General features: G+C 35.1%; 2 protein-coding genes across 2 annotated transcripts in view; one reads left to right on the top strand and one right to left on the bottom strand.

The window, feature by feature from the left end:
- The window catches only part of LOC142225484 (protein rolling stone-like), a 52,308-nt gene extending 51,531 nt beyond the window's left edge, over positions 1-777 (top strand). Inside the window, exon 6 of the mRNA XM_075295256.1 lies at positions 565-777. Coding sequence (XP_075151371.1) covers positions 565-745 — 181 coding nt within the window. The 3' untranslated portion in view covers positions 746-777. The remainder of the gene's footprint in view (positions 1-564) is intronic.
- On the bottom strand, positions 765-14,854 carry alien (COP9 signalosome complex subunit 2 alien). The gene is made up of 6 exons (XM_075295255.1): positions 14,686-14,854; positions 14,405-14,599; positions 14,200-14,325; positions 13,664-14,145; positions 1,109-1,441; positions 765-1,044 (listed from the first exon to the last, which is right to left on the bottom strand). The coding sequence occupies exons 1-6, from the start codon at positions 14,737-14,739 to the stop codon at positions 900-902; spliced, it is 1,335 nt and encodes a 444-aa protein (XP_075151370.1). The 5' UTR covers positions 14,740-14,854; the 3' UTR covers positions 765-899.
- Positions 14,855-15,902: the final 1,048 nt, after the last annotated feature.

Here is a 15,902-nt window from a genome sequence, read left to right as displayed (position 1 = left end):
ACATAAATTATTATTTTAATATGCTTCTATTGTGTTAACGTCTATGCTTTATAATAAAATTGCTAGTTTAATAAAAAAAATTATCATTATTATATATTCCGGTTTGAAATCCTAACAGCCATCTAAGATCTAAAATAAATTTATTACATCAACATAACTAATTTTGCAAAGTAACCTCGTTGTGAGTCGCTGTCAACCAACAAAAGTGGGTGGCACAGAGCGGAGTGTCCTGAATATTACAAACAATGAAATGTCCACAATTCAACCATCTTAAAGCAGAAGTAATTTTCAGCAAACAATAACTCTCTTGGCAGCAAAAGTGCAATTACAACAAAACTTTTAATATAATAGTTTAGTATCACCATAGTTTTTTTTTTCCATGAAATTGACCACGTTTGTACATGATTAAGCAAGCATTACGCTTTCATCAACTTTGCCCTCGAAAGGCATTAACATTTTGTGCTTAAATATTTATTTGATTTAATAAGAAATATTATTTCCTGATAAATGACATGATTCACACAAATCCTAAACAAAACATTTAACCTTTTTGTTTTTTTTCAGAAATGGAAATGCATACATCTATGAAATTCTTGACTGGTCAAAACCGGGATGGGCAGCACTTATCGTCATTGGATGTGTTGTTTTAGTTTTAGTTTTTTGTTTCTTATTATTTTGTTTATATAAATTAAGGAGTTACATTTATTGCAAATGTAGACATTCGAAACTGACCATAACCGCTTAATGGAAATAAAAAGCAAAACTTGTATCCTTAAATGTGTTTGCGATGCAAGACTTGACTTCTCTTTATTTTAATGTTTACAACATATACGAAATGTTTAAATATTATTTATCAGTGGATAAGCAAAGAAATTCCCTTCGATTAATCTCTCACAGCTTTAGGCCATTTTATTAATAACCGCCATCTGCAAAGAATGTATTTGGTTGGACCATTTATCAATAGCATTATAGCGTGATCCTGTGCTACTCTCTTTATCCAATTGTAAAACCTGATTAACCTGATCAATGCGCCCCTGGATGGTACTAAAATAAGACATTATTAATTTAGAAAATTAACGATGCATTAAATTGGAATATATTTACTCACTTATCTAGTATACATGAGACCAATAAACTCTCTACTTCCGCTGGTTCGATGTTTAATGCATTGGCAATAAATGGTATGGCAATATTTTTGTATGGCCTTATCAATTTTATTAGGACTTGTGTACGAATATTGCGCAAAAGATCTTCGATGTGTTCCCGAATGAAAGGATCTGCCATTATATTGCTACGATTTGTTCGGAGTATTGATTCGAACTCATTTATATCGTTATTTTGATATGAAACTACTAGATTGGTCATCGCTAAAATTTCTGGATCATTTTTATAAGGCTTGGCTTCTTGCGAATCAAATGGATTTATGCCGGATTTCATTAGCCTGAAACAGAAAGAGGAATCATTTTAAAATAAAATAAAGAAAAACATTTTCAAAGAAAATTTTCAATAACTTAAATTTCCTCAGATTCCAAAAATCGCATCAAAAGTGAGTTAATGCATTCGAACATTCAGTGCACAAACCTTTTCCGCAAAAATTTCCAAAATATATCATTGCATGTACTAAAGTACTTCAAACAACAACAGTCTCGAATGTGCATTATAGATGATAAAAGCATTTTTTCCAACATGTTTCAATGTATTATTTAGCAGGAGTCGTTTTCAGGTAAATCCCATATACTTTTACTAGTTAAAAAAATAAAAGCATATGATGTTTTGAAAGTTATCTATTTTCCCTTTCATTTAGTCATCTCTATTGACAGCTAGTATTTACGGCCTTAAGTTCGACCAGGCCGAATTTTAAATAACCACCACCTTGAATCATAGATAATACAATTCTTCGTTGTACCGGGTTACTTCAAAAAATATATAGAATTTCAGGCGGATTAATGACAGATACTAGGTTTCCAAATTCATCCAAATCGGATAAAAATTCGCGATATCTAGAGGCTCAAGAATTCAAATCAGTAAAACGGTCGATTTATATGCAATTACGAGAAGTAATAGTATGCACTTAAGTTGAAAGATTTAAGTGGCAAACTTTACATCTTTAGTTTTCAAGTGACTTGCAAAGCTGAGACGTTTGTTATTTTTCGAATCGGTAAGTAATTTTTCATCACAGAGACTGGTGTCACAGTTCTTCACAGCCCTGCCAGCATGTCAAAGTTCCATTTCATCATCATCGCTACCACAGACTCGTAAATGTCACAACAACAATCGGCAACTGTGATGAGGAAGCAAATCAAAAAGTACAAAATGTACATGAAAGTAGTTTGCCATCACTACTGTTAGAAGAGCCATTTTATATTTTGTGAAACGCCAAGCTCAACTAGCTTATTATAATTTATTTAAATAAAAACGAAAATAAAGTGCTGAAATCATAGTTATTACTCTTAAATTGTGAGAGGTATACGGTGAATATTTCGGTGAAATTTTCGAATTTCCAAATGGAATAAAGTGATTGTTTTTTCAGATATTTTTCCAGACACGCTGCCTCCATCGAGAATAAACAAACGGCTGATAGATGCTGCAAATGCAACTTGCTACGTGTAAATCAACATCATTCTTTTATTAATGAAAAAAGTTATGTTAAATGTCATGAGAAAAACCGAAAAATGTTATATTTATAAGAACTTATAAATGTTTAATCAAATTAATAAACATCTACACAATCGTGTTTTACTTGACCACAATGATTCTTTTACAACTACCTTAAAATGCACTTTTTCTGATAGTTTACAGGGGCTCTTATTGGCGTCGTTCTAAATTGATCTAAAAAGGCACCTACCCTGCCAGCATTTCAATGTTCCATTTCATCCTCATCGCTACCACAGACTCGTAAGTGACACTGCAACAATCGCCAACTGTGATAGTATTTTGCCATCACTATTCGCATGAAAGTATTTTCCCATCACTATTGTTACAAGAGCCATTTTATATTTTGTGAAACACCAAGCGCAACTGGCTTATTATAATTTATTTCAATGAAAACGAAATTAAGTGCTGAAAACATAGTTATTACGCTTAAAATTGTGAAAAGTAAATTGGTGAACAATTTTTGACTTTTCAAATGGAATAAAGTGATAGTTTTTCAAATATTTTTCCAGACACGCTGCCTCCATTGGGAATAAAACTACTGGCTGATAGACGCTACAACATGTAACTTACAACTTGTAACTCAACATCAATCTCTTATTAATGCATAAAAATGTGTTAAATGTGATGTGATAGTCGTATAAATGTTATATTTATGAGAATTTATAAATGTTTCATAAAATTAATAAACATCTAAACAATCGTGTTTTACTTGACCACAATGATTCTTTTACAACTATCTTAAAATGCACTTTGTCTGATTGTTTGAAGGGACTCTTATTGGCGTCCTTCTAAATGTATCCAGAAGGGCTCCTAACAATTGCACTCATGCGATACTTTTTTGTAGTAACTTGGCGTGGTACAACTTCTCAATAGTGACGGCGCTTTTCCGAGGAGTTTTGGATATCGTATACGACTGTTTTCGACGTAGTGAGGATTCTCAGAAGCGCCCCCAAATTCAAAAAATGTTGGCAGGGTAATAATTGGACTGATGAGAAACTTGTTTGTAGTAACTTGGCGTGGTACAACTTCTCAATAGTGACGGCGCTTTTCCGACGAGTTTTTGATGTCGTATACGATTGTTTTCGACGTGGTGGGTATTCTCAGTAGTGCCGTCAAATTCAAAAAATGTTGACAGGGAGTGAGCCAGTCCGGACGCAAGAAGCCCATGCCAGGGAAGAAGGAGGCGCTGAGCAAGAGCCCACGCAACCCAGAGAAGAAGCAGCATCAACTTCGGCAGCTGAGCGAGCAGCTGAGAATGGGTTACCGGAACGATGTCATCCATCAGGGAACAATCAGGTTGGTTCAGCAGATGAAAAAGTTGTTACTTGTAAATTCCATACTTTGTTTATTATTACTTGGGAAATAAAATTACAAAGTAAAATAAAATAATTTTTTCCTCACTCTAATATATATATTGAAAAGAAATAAAGAATTTTCTCTGCAAAAATGCATTTTTGTGTGGCCGAGCGACATTTTTGTGTGGGTGAGTTGCTCAGAAAAGTCGCATCTCATCAAATGTACATGGAAAAGTTATTTTGTAAACTAGTGTAATTGGCGCACAACAAGAAGTAGAACAACTGACTGCATTCGTTACAAACTTCAAGAAGATATTCAATGGGAAGTGTCATAAATGCGGTAAGTTTGGGCACATAAAAAAAGACTGCTGGTGAAAATGGTCAACATAGCTGAGACATCGGAATCTGTAAGCTTTATGGTAACGAGTGTTCCTAAATCATACCAATAAATTAGTGGCAACGGAATCATTCGCACGCGTGCGGTGTCGGTGTGGGAAATAGAAAAAATTTTAGAATATAAAATTCATGAAGTTCAAATTCCAAGTAATAAACAAAGTATAGAATTTACAAGTAACAACATCCCTTTCAATTCGACAGTTTTAGAAGGTTTCGAATTGCAATAAAAGTTCCATTATAACTTTCAGAGGTTTGGTCAAGTAGCAGTGAAATGCGTGTTTCCGTTCTGCTGCATGAAGTTCAGCCTTCCTCATGGTAGATGGGAGTGTCAGGTGTATCCCAAGGCAATGGAAGGATAAGAGGTCGTCGACGGACCAGATGGTTAGGTTCGAGGTTCCCTCTTCTCTTCTGCGTCAATTGTGGAATGGACTGCCATGGCGTGGGCTCACGAGAATGGTTCGCTTTCGTCGAGAAGGCAGCTGAGGTCAAGGCTAGAGGGAGGTCTAGGTCGGACCGGATTGAGGGCCTTCATATGCCGCTACAGCTGATTGAGGAGTTCGACCTGTTGTCCAGAAAGTGGTCCCGAGGGGTGGGCTCCGGCTGGGGCCACTTCGGGACAGGTCGATATGTTCGAATGTTGACAGAGGGTCTTCGGAGACGATTTCGTAAGCGTTTTCGTTAAGATGATGCCATTGTTGCGAAGAAGGGTAGACTAATGCCCTGACGGGTCTTTTACATGTTCGCAGGTTTAGGAGTGATTTGCGTAGGCATCCTTCGGGGGTTGAGCTTCGGGTGGGGCGGAACGCCATGATGTTGGAGATCGACGAATGTATTGAGGAGCTTGGTGCAGCTTCTACGGATGCAATTTCCTTATCCGTCCCTAGGGTTTCCGTTAGGAAGCCCTGCTTGATTTTGCCGAACGACTGTGCTAATAAGAGAGTGGAGGCGACTATCGGCCGATCCGGACAGGTGTAATATCCTTAGGGCTGACATCATAAATCTCACCACAATCATCGGTATGCGCATTCTTCTCTTTGAGCGGGATAGGACTAGGCTTCCTCTTGAGGGGATTAGGTTGAATTCTCGGACCTATGGTTCTATGGGGGAGCTATGGGGGTTTTTGTTTGTGAGAATGGTGGCAGGGTTGTTTCGGATGTTGGGAAGCGGGGCCTTTGACGAGATGATTTCGTCGGTGCTGCTGAGGTGGGATGTTGTGCTCCAATGGCTTCGTTTTCTAGCGACTTTATGGCGGATGGCTCCGTGGTTTAGCCACGTTTCTCTCTGGCGTGAAGGCGGTTTTATCAAGCCGTCTTCGGTCGGAGAATTTTTGTGTGGAGGATGTTTATCCCATCTTTAGAACTTTCGGATTTGGCAGTCAATGGAGCATCGATGTCACTAATATCATCAAATACCTGGAGTGGTATTTGATAGCAAATTGGAGCTTCACAGACATGTTGATCATGTGTGGTCTAAGGCGAAGAGGGTATACTTTGGGTATCACCATCTACTTCGCATGAGGGTAGGATTGTCCAAAAAGATTAGGTTGATTAGAAGGCTTATGCCTTTCGAGTGTGGACTGGATTTTCTTCAGCAGCCATGGGGAAAATTAGGCTTTGGGAGAGGAAGGTTCTGAAGGTACTGTTTGAGGTAGAGAATGAAGCGGCCGAGTCGCGCTGTCGACCGTTTTTGCTAGTCGACGCCACCGACAAGCCGCTACTTAATCAAAAATATTGATTTAATTTAGAAAACTGTATTAATAATAGTTGTATTTTTTAGCGAAGTTTTGAACTTCTACCCACAATCAATCAGTATACAAGTTGCTAGAATAATTTTGCAATAATTTAGCTCAGAAAATTTAATGGAAATGTAAATTTGATTGTATGATTATTGTGCAACTAAACTCATTACCATTCGGATAATTTCAAATTGATTTTATAATTGATATTTGTCCGCCTCCGAACAGACCAATTTAAACTTAACGATAACACAGTGACAGGAGGTCGTATATAGTGCATACAGCAATCTCTCGATTTACGTCGCCTCGATTTACGTCGTCAAATTTTTTGTTCTATCCAAATTCGATTTACGTCGTCGATTTTTTGCCAACTTTATCAGAAACGCCTTCCATAAGTGAAATAGGTACCAATGATAATGACATCGAAACATTTATTTCTGAAATTCTTACCGAAAATTCGTCAAATAGAATAGAAGACTGAATTACCTTTATTTTTGAAGTTTTTTTTTTTTATTATGTACACGCACATACATACATAATTAAATGGACTTAAAGAGTTAGTATGATCAATTCTTAATTCGGTTTACGTAGTTTCGATTAACGTCTTCAAATTCCGGAACCAATCACGACGTAAATCGAGGGATTACTGTATATACAATTGTATACATTGTAGATATTGTACATACATTTAATTTTCATTTCCACTAGTATAAGTTCTTTATATGGATTTATTTGACATTTAGTTCGAGTACAATCGTAAAATTTGATGTTGCTATTTTCTTTTATTTCCTAATTTTTAAAGCCCTTTTATGTTAAGTAATAAAATGTTAGAAGCAAAAACATCAGCCATCATGCTGAATTAGAATTTTAAGTAGATGTTGTAGATGCTGGAACTATTAGAGTACTGTATAGGATTATGTAGAAATTTAGAAGTAAGCTACTAGTGTATTAAAATAGAAGAAAAATTTGCACACAAATATAATATTGTGCTCGTGAACTCGGTTATTTTTAAAGAATTCAATCATATCTCCAATATTAACGCCATTTGCTTTCGAAATGTGTAATATTCCATATTCCATAAACGACGCCAAACTCTATTTCCCCCACTTAGTTTCGGTTTGTTTCTCGATGGTATTTTAAAGTAGAGGTGTTAATCTAAGTAAGCTAACCTGCATTTTGTGTAAGGCGTAAGCGAATTTTATATAGCTTCATATAGCTTTAGATTACTGACGGACCTGGAAAACGTTAACTTAAGTAGTCTGTTAATGTTTTTAAAACAATCTGCTTGGTTCAACAAAAGAAAATAATAGTGAAGGTTCAGTGGTTAAAACTAGAAGTGCCCATATGTAATAGGTACTTTTAGTTAAACGTGGTATCATAATGGACTGAATAGTCTAAGTGAGCCGGGGTGCCACTTTAACCTAACCTTGATCTGGCTACTAATTGAACTACATAAGCATAGAACAAAATTGATGAAACTATATTAAAAACTGTTACAACAACAAAATAGTAAGGAAATGGTTGTCGAAGCACAGTTCTCAAATGCTCAAATGGTTATCACAAAGCCCCCATTTCAATCCCATTGAGAATTTATGGTCTCCGGTTAAAAGGTGCTTGAGATTACACCAAAGAGTACCAAAAATAGCGATGAGATCTTGAGCCAAGTTCAGCACAATTACTCGGATATTCCAAAAGAAATAATAAAAAATTTAGTAGAAGTATGTCTAGACGAGTTAAAACCATAATTAGAAATAACGGACTATGGGCTAAATACTAAGACATTTGATTTTAATGTACTATGCATAAAGTGCAAGTCTGGATTCAGACTTTTATTTTATTACAATAAATGCATTAGTATACGAGGGCGGTTCGGAAACTTCTTAGCCTATCAATGAAAGAGAATAGTTAGTTTTTCAAAAATATTTTTATTTTTCAATATAATCTCCTGAAACTTCAATACACTTAGTTTTCCTCAAGGTCTAGTGGTTTACAACTGTAATTGCATCTTCATTTGAGGTAAAACGCTTGCCAGCAAGGATTTTTTTTAGATTTCGGAACAAGTAAAAGTCACTGGGAGCTAAATCAGGAGAATAAGGTGGGTGGTCAAGCAACTCGTACTTTAATTCGTTGATTTTAGCCATTGTTAAAACACTCTTGTGCGCTGGTGCGTTGTCTTGATGAAAAATTATTTTTTTGTGTTGTAAGCCAGGACGTATTTCTAGAATTTGTACATTTAATTGATCCAAAAGGTTACAATAGTACTCTGAATTTATTGTTGTACCCTTTTGTAGATAGTCAATCAATAAAATACATTTGAAGTCCCAAAAAACCGTTGCCATAACCTTACAGCCGATTGAATTGTTTTTGCCTTCTTTGGGGCACTTCCTCCAGCTTCAGTCCATTGTTTGGATTGTTCTTTTGTCTCTGGAGTATAGTGGTGGATCCATGTCTCATCAACAGTTATGAAACGACGCTTAAAATTTTCGCTTAAAAGGAAATATATATATCTTTCGCCCGATATGTTCAGATTTAGCTATATCTAAATCTGAACCGATTTCTCCCAAAATCAATAGGGTTCCATTCTGACCCAAATTAGGATCATGTGCCAAATTTGAAGGCGATTGAACTTAAATTGCGACCTAGACTTTGATCACAAAAATGTGTTCACAGACAGACGGACGGATGGACGGACAGACGGACATGGTTATATCGACTCAGGGACCCACCCTGAGCATTATTGCCAAAGACACCATGTGTCTATCTCGTCTCCTTCTGGGTGTTACAAACATATACACTAACTTATAATCCCTGTTCCACAGTGTGGCGCAGGGTATAAAGACACCGCATGAAGTCCGTCATTTTAGGTTTCCCGGTCGTCGCCCTTGATAAGACACAGACGAAGAAATTTTCTCCAAAAGGTAAGGAATATATTTTTGTGGGATATTCCTTAACAGCCAAGGCATATCGATTATATGATGTGAGGGAGCGAAAGATAGTGGAAAAAAGAGATGTCATATTCTGCGAGAAAAAGATTGATAAAAAGTGGAGTACATTTTGCCGACAATCCCGTAACGCCTGATTCAGTTATCACATCATATAATACGTATGACATCACGTCGAGTGGCCAATATGAACAAATATCACACGAAGAAAATGAAGTTGTGGAAAGTAATGCGAGTTCTGACGATGACTTTCAGTGATTTGATGATCAAGATGAGGAAATTTCTGAACACAAACCCGTTCAAAATAATCTCGGGTTTGCTGGTATTGCTCCAAAAGACATTCACATACCACGAACAATGAAAGATGTTAATTCCAGTGATCAAGCGAGCATGTGAAAAAAATGCCACGGCGGAGGAATACGGCGCGTTGATGAGAAACAAAAATAAATAAAGGCAAGAAGGTTATCGTTTGCAAGTGGGTCTTTAATACGAAGCAGGACGAAAGAGGCAACATAAGGAAGTTGAAAGCCCGACTAGTTGTATGCGCTTTGACAGCAGAAAATAATTTGCATCTTCATCATATAGACATTCTGACAGCGTACCTTAATAGCGAATTATATGAGGAAGTCTATATGAAGTAGGGATGCCAGATTTTGAAGAGGCAAAAAGAGCACATTCAGCTTATAAAAAGAGCACATACGAAAAAAATAGAGCACACTTTTTCAAATAAAAGAAAAACATTTAATTCCAATTTACTGAAATATAATTCATTTAAACATAACAAAAAGGTTCATACCATAAACATAAATAACCCACTTTCAACTCAAGCTTATTTTTTTACAATACTTTGCAAGTCATTTTTTGGTGTTTTCGTGAAAAACGTTATAGAAGAAGTTTGTTTACATTTAGAACAGAGTACAAAGTGAAGAAGCAACATCGGCGTGCTCTTCTACGACTCTCATATATAAAGTAAAATACTCAAAGACTGTAATTATAACAAGATGTCCAAATTGCCTCTTGTTCTTGATCATACCTATTTTTTCCCAACTCTCTCATACATGTATGGAGCTAAACTCATGAGCCTATTGGAAAAAGAGGAAGCATATAGACATGTTGTTAAATCAGATAATCTTTGAAAACACTATTTAATTAGAAAATAACGGCTAGGAAAATCTCTTAGTGTAACATTTACGTATTTTCAGTTTACTTTTACCATTTATTGAATCGATTTGGATTAATATTTGTTGTGATGCATAAAAAAAACACTTAACTAAAAATAGAGCACTTTTGCGTGCTCTTTTGGCCTGTCTTGTTTTAAGAGCACATTTCGCAAAAAAAGAGCACATGTGCTCTTTAAAAGAGCACGTCTGGCATCCCTAATATGAAGCAACCCGATGGATTTGTTGACGAAGAATTTCCAAACAAGGTACTTCTAAACAAAGCTATATATGGGCTCAAACAATCTGGGAAAGCGTGGAACTCAACACTTGATGCAGAAATAAGAGATATTGGGTTCACGCGATCCAAAAATGACCTTGCTTGTATAGCCGCAATCTAAATGGAATGTATAATTTGAATGCTGATTACGTGGACGACTTGCTGATTACATGCTCAGATTTGGCCGACGTCGAAATTATTAAGACACAAATTACCACAAAATTCAATTTGGTGGACAAAGGTAATGTCAAACAATTTCTGGCTATGGAAATAGAGAGAGATAAACCAACAGGTGAATTGCGAAATCAATGACAACCAACCCCTTGTAATATATGGCGAAAATCTTGGGGCACATTTCTTGGCGAAGAATCCGGTTTTCCATGGAAGGTCGAAGCATATTGACGTCAAGTATCATCAGAGAGGTCGTTAACTCAAAAGAAATTGAGATACGTTATGTTTCATCCATGGAAAATACTGCAGATGTATTTACTAAGAATTTAAGTAAATCTAAGCATTCGAAATTCATTGAATGTCTAGGATTTGAATTTGTTTGTTTATTTTTCTTAGTAAGATTTGTATTAATAATAATACTTTTAATAAAATGCAAGGATATGCAGAGTTGAGAGAGTGTTGAATTAGTTTTTGTTTCGATACAACCCTCCACATTCTTCGTCTTACTTGTAGTTTTTGTTCCTTTTGCAACACTGATTTTTCTTGACCATTACTTATAAGCTTAATCCTTTTTATGTATTATATTCGCTATTCATTCATTAATAAACGCTTGAATCCGTGTTTAAGAAATAACGATGGTTTTCTTTTAAATATTATATCTACATGATATGTCTAAAATTGTTGAGAACTTAATGAAGTCGCCAATCTTAGAGCATGTCAATAATTATTTGCTCTTCTATTTCAATCCGTTTACCTATCGTAAAAAGTTTAGTACTACCTCCGCGATTCTTTCAATTACAGACAAAATAAGGTATAGTTTGAACCAGCGTTACCGTTGTGCCCTTTAGTGGCAAATTTGGACGGTGCCACTTTTGCGCCACTTTTTGTTTGTGCCACTAAATGTGATACTTTTTACGATTTTGTGCCACTTTTCCAATAATTCGTGCCACTTTTTCAAAAGTTTAAATATTATGGGTAGTTATCACCATAGATGTGTTATTAAGAAAATTTAATATTGTGCACCAACAGCCTTCACTCATTAATTCTTATTACGTGAACAGTTACGATTCAACTTATTTGGTAAACCGTACTTTGAATATGCCAAATTTATTGTGGCATGAAATATCAGGATAAATATGAAAATGTTTAAGGTGTGTATTACGACCGCAGGAAATAATTGATGATGGATCCCATAAGGACCCAGTTAGAAAAAATTGCAATCGCCCTTTGAGACAGATTGTTCCAATTCTACTATATTCCTCAAAATGAATGCTGGAACAGTGGACAGTATTGAAGCATTACCACATTAGAGAAAAATTGGAAGAAAAGTGTCCTAAGAAATTAGAGAAAGTATATGTTAAAGATCCAAAATGCACTTTCAAATACCAAAGATTTATCTTAAATTTTTAGTTTATATTATCAAAAGTATGAATACCGTTAACAGAACATTCCAAAGCGAATCCTCCTAAACGTGAGTACTATGTTCGGGTTTCGAGTTGAAAATCACTTTATTTTCGCGATTACTTTTCCTGAAATAATCAAAATTATAAATGATTGAGTTATTAAGTTAATTTATCTGCTTTATATTGAACTGTTTTAGTAAAGTAACCGCGAAAATTTCAACTCGAAAATCGAACATAGTGCTTACCTTAAATTGTTTATTAATTATATTTAACAAAAATATTCTATTACAAATATACATAAATTTTGTAAGAAAGTTTGTAAAAACGTGATTTAGCAGATATCGACTATAAAAATTCTTTGTATATTAAAACATTAAAACAATATAGATAGGTCACAAAACGACATCACAATCCGAAAGTTGTGGACAAATTTTACCATGAATTGACATAAATGACAAAAAACTGAAGAAAAGGGGGTTCCGCATTACTTAAAAACCAATGATGATATAAATTATTTTGATATCGTAAATAAATTTAAAGATATAATTGAAAGGCCTGATTATTTTATAGACGCTTAAAAAATAATTTTAAATAGGATTTGTTCACCAATTTGTATGAATTCGCAAAATATATTTTAACTTGACCTCATAGCAGTATTTATTTCTTAAGTTTTTTTGTATAAGTTAATAAAAAGAATGTGCCACTTTTTGTGCCACTTTTCAAAAATAATTGTGCCCCTTTTTTCGACGTTTGCCACTTTTTGTGCCACTTTTTGAAAATTACCAACGGTAACGCTGGTTTGAACTCCCGTGTGAATTGTATCCTGGTTTCTTTAGATCTGACTAAGGGTTTTGATTCCATATATATGTGAGCTACATCTAAATTTCAACAGATTTAGCTTATATTTCTCGGGTTTTACTAGACTCACAAAATATTCTGATCTATGATGAAGAAGATCGGTTCATAAACACATCAATTATGACCAATCAGAAATAAATATGTAGACAACTATATATAAAGACCTTATGTCAAATTTGAGGACGATCGGACTTAAACTGAGTTATACTTTGCACACAAAAATACATGAACACAGACAGCCAGTATACTAAACGATGGGTCTCAGACTGATCCTTCTTAATTTCAGGGTAGTGGTCTAATACCCATGGATTGATTCAGCCCATCTTCTAGGAAACATAGAATAATCTATATTAATGGAAGTTGCAGTCATACCGTTTATTGATAGAACTCAATAGATTCAAATTTGTTTATTTTCAAAAATGTTTTTAAAATTTTGGTTTAGCCGAAGTCGGAGTCGAGCAACATTTTTACGACTCCGACTCTAGCAAAATCTTCAGATTCCGACTGCGACTCCACAACCCTTCTAATTACTCTATTTTATGAAAAGATAAAAACATTACTACGGGATTGACTGCTTCTGAAATAAGTTTGTTCAATCAAATAAATCTCCGAATTTAAATGTGGTGTATGCAGACAATCTAATCGCTGTGCTTGCACCGTGCACTAAAATCCCTTCAACCATATCGGTTGAATATTCTGTTTTTCATAGTAGGCTCCGTGGCTTATTTTAACCTTTTACTTTTCAATTCAATTACATTGTTCTATACTCACATATTTGCCAGCACTAGATACTTTAAGCAGGTTGTACGCCTAGGTGAACCAGATTCGTCGTAATTTTTAAAAGCCTCGAAAAAATCGGTGTGGGCCTTTTCAAATTCACCCTCACGCAAATGCATTTTGCCACCACATTCGCGAATGACACCCATAATCAATGGATGTGGTATAGCGGATTTTATATGTAGTGACTGTTCATAAAGTGCTTTAAGTTTCTTATTGTTCTTCTGCACAGTGTACATCTGTATTTCCAAAGCGTAGATTTCCAATAACTGCGTTCCCTTCTTTAAATCATCTTCACCATCATCGGTTTGGCAGGACAAGTGGAGTTGTTTCAAAATTTTCTGTAGTTTTCCAAACTCATTGCGGTCAAAATAAAGTTTACCCAACTTGGTATTGGTCTTAAACCACAAACGATCATTTTTGGCATCTTTTAAAGCTTCCAACGTTGTTTCATAGAAGTTTTGCAACAACTCCATCTGCAATGACTTTTATAAAGTTGACTGTCACAAGCATTAAATAGAATATCTTACATTTTTGGATGTGGATATATAGTCCAAAATGGAATTGATAGATTTCTCCGAATGATTGCGAGTTACTGCACTCTTGATGTAAGTTAGCAATTGTTTATAGCGCACCATCATTTCTTCGTAGTTGTTCTGAAGGAATTGGTAAAAAAAAAAAAACAAACATTGTATTTAATTAAATTACCCAGAGCAGTTTATAATTAGCACCTACTAGCTTGAAATTAATTTTAATCATTTGTTTTAAGGCTTTAAATCCCCATTCGCCTTTCTCGCCATTTTCCAAATCCAACACCTTTTGGAACGACGCGAGAGCAGCTTTAGGATCATCCTCCTTGAGGGATTTACTGTTGTAATATTGGTTCTCCAAATCCACATCGGGTTCTGAATTACTGTCCTCCGAGTATTCCTAAATAATAAATGTAGCAATTAGCAGTAGCTTATCAAATGTGGGCCGGCTTTTTCATCAAAATACGGCCAAAAACTCCATCTTACCAATCCATAGTCTTCGTCGTCCTCGCACATAAAATCATCGTCATTATCGGACATTTTGTTTCGATGTTGACAAAAAGTAACAAAAAATCACAGCAAATTTTATTTATCTAATTGTTGGCTCCCAGCTAAAAATTGCCGACTTGCTAATGGTAATAAATAAATGAAGCCAGTGTTGCCAGGGCAAATTTCCGGTTTACCCTACAAGGACAAAAAAGTTCTCTACTTTCCCTTACGTTCCCAAAAAATGTCACTACAATTTCCCTTACAATACCAGAGAGAATAAAAAGACAAGAGGACGAAGCTGTGAAGCGAAACTGCGTCAGTAGGTGGCAGTCATGAGGAAAATTTCTCTAATATCCCTGCCAGCATTTCAAAGTTCCATTTCATCCTCATCGCTACCACAGACTCGTATGTGACACTGCAACAATCGCTAACTGTGATAGTATTTTGCCATCACTATTCGCATGAAAGTATTTTGCCATCACTATTGTTACAAGAGCCATTTTATATTTTGTGAAACACCAAGCACAACTAGCTTCTTATAATTTATTTAAATAAAAACGATAATGAAGTGCTGAAAACATAGTTATTTCGCTTAAAATTGTGAAAGGTGGAATAAAGTGATAGTTTTTCAAATATTTTTCCAGACAGGCTGCCTCCATTGGGAATAAAAGCACTGGCTGATAGACGCTACAACATGTAACTTGCAACTTGAAACTCAACTTCAATCTTTTATTAATGCATAAAAATATGTTAAATGTGATGTGATAGTCGTATAAATGTTATATTTATGGGAATTTATAAATGTTTAATAAAATTAATAATCATCTAAACAATCGTGTTTTACTTGACCACAATGATTCTTTTACAACTATCTTAAAATTCACTTTCTCTGATTGTTTGAAGGGGCTCTTATTGGCGTCTTTCTATATGTATCCAGATGGGCACCTAAGAAGTTTTGGATAAAGATTATAAAAAAATGTGGAAAAGGTTTCTATAAAAACAAATTTTTTCTTAATTTTCTGAGAAAAAATTGAAAAATGACAAAATTTTCTATATAAATAAAAGTTTGACAAAATTTTCTGTAGAAATTTCCTAAAGGCATAAATTTTTCTATAGAAATATTTGTTTGGTAGATTTGTGGTAAGATTTTCTTCAAATTTTTGTAGATATTTTTTGGCACGAGTGGTAACCGTGGCTACCACACATTGTTAAAG

Source organism: Haematobia irritans, chromosome 2 (assembly GCF_050003625.1).
Source record: "Haematobia irritans isolate KBUSLIRL chromosome 2, ASM5000362v1, whole genome shotgun sequence".
Classification (NCBI taxonomy): domain Eukaryota; kingdom Metazoa; phylum Arthropoda; class Insecta; order Diptera; family Muscidae; genus Haematobia; species Haematobia irritans.
This window is presented reverse-complemented; position numbering and strand designations above follow the sequence as displayed.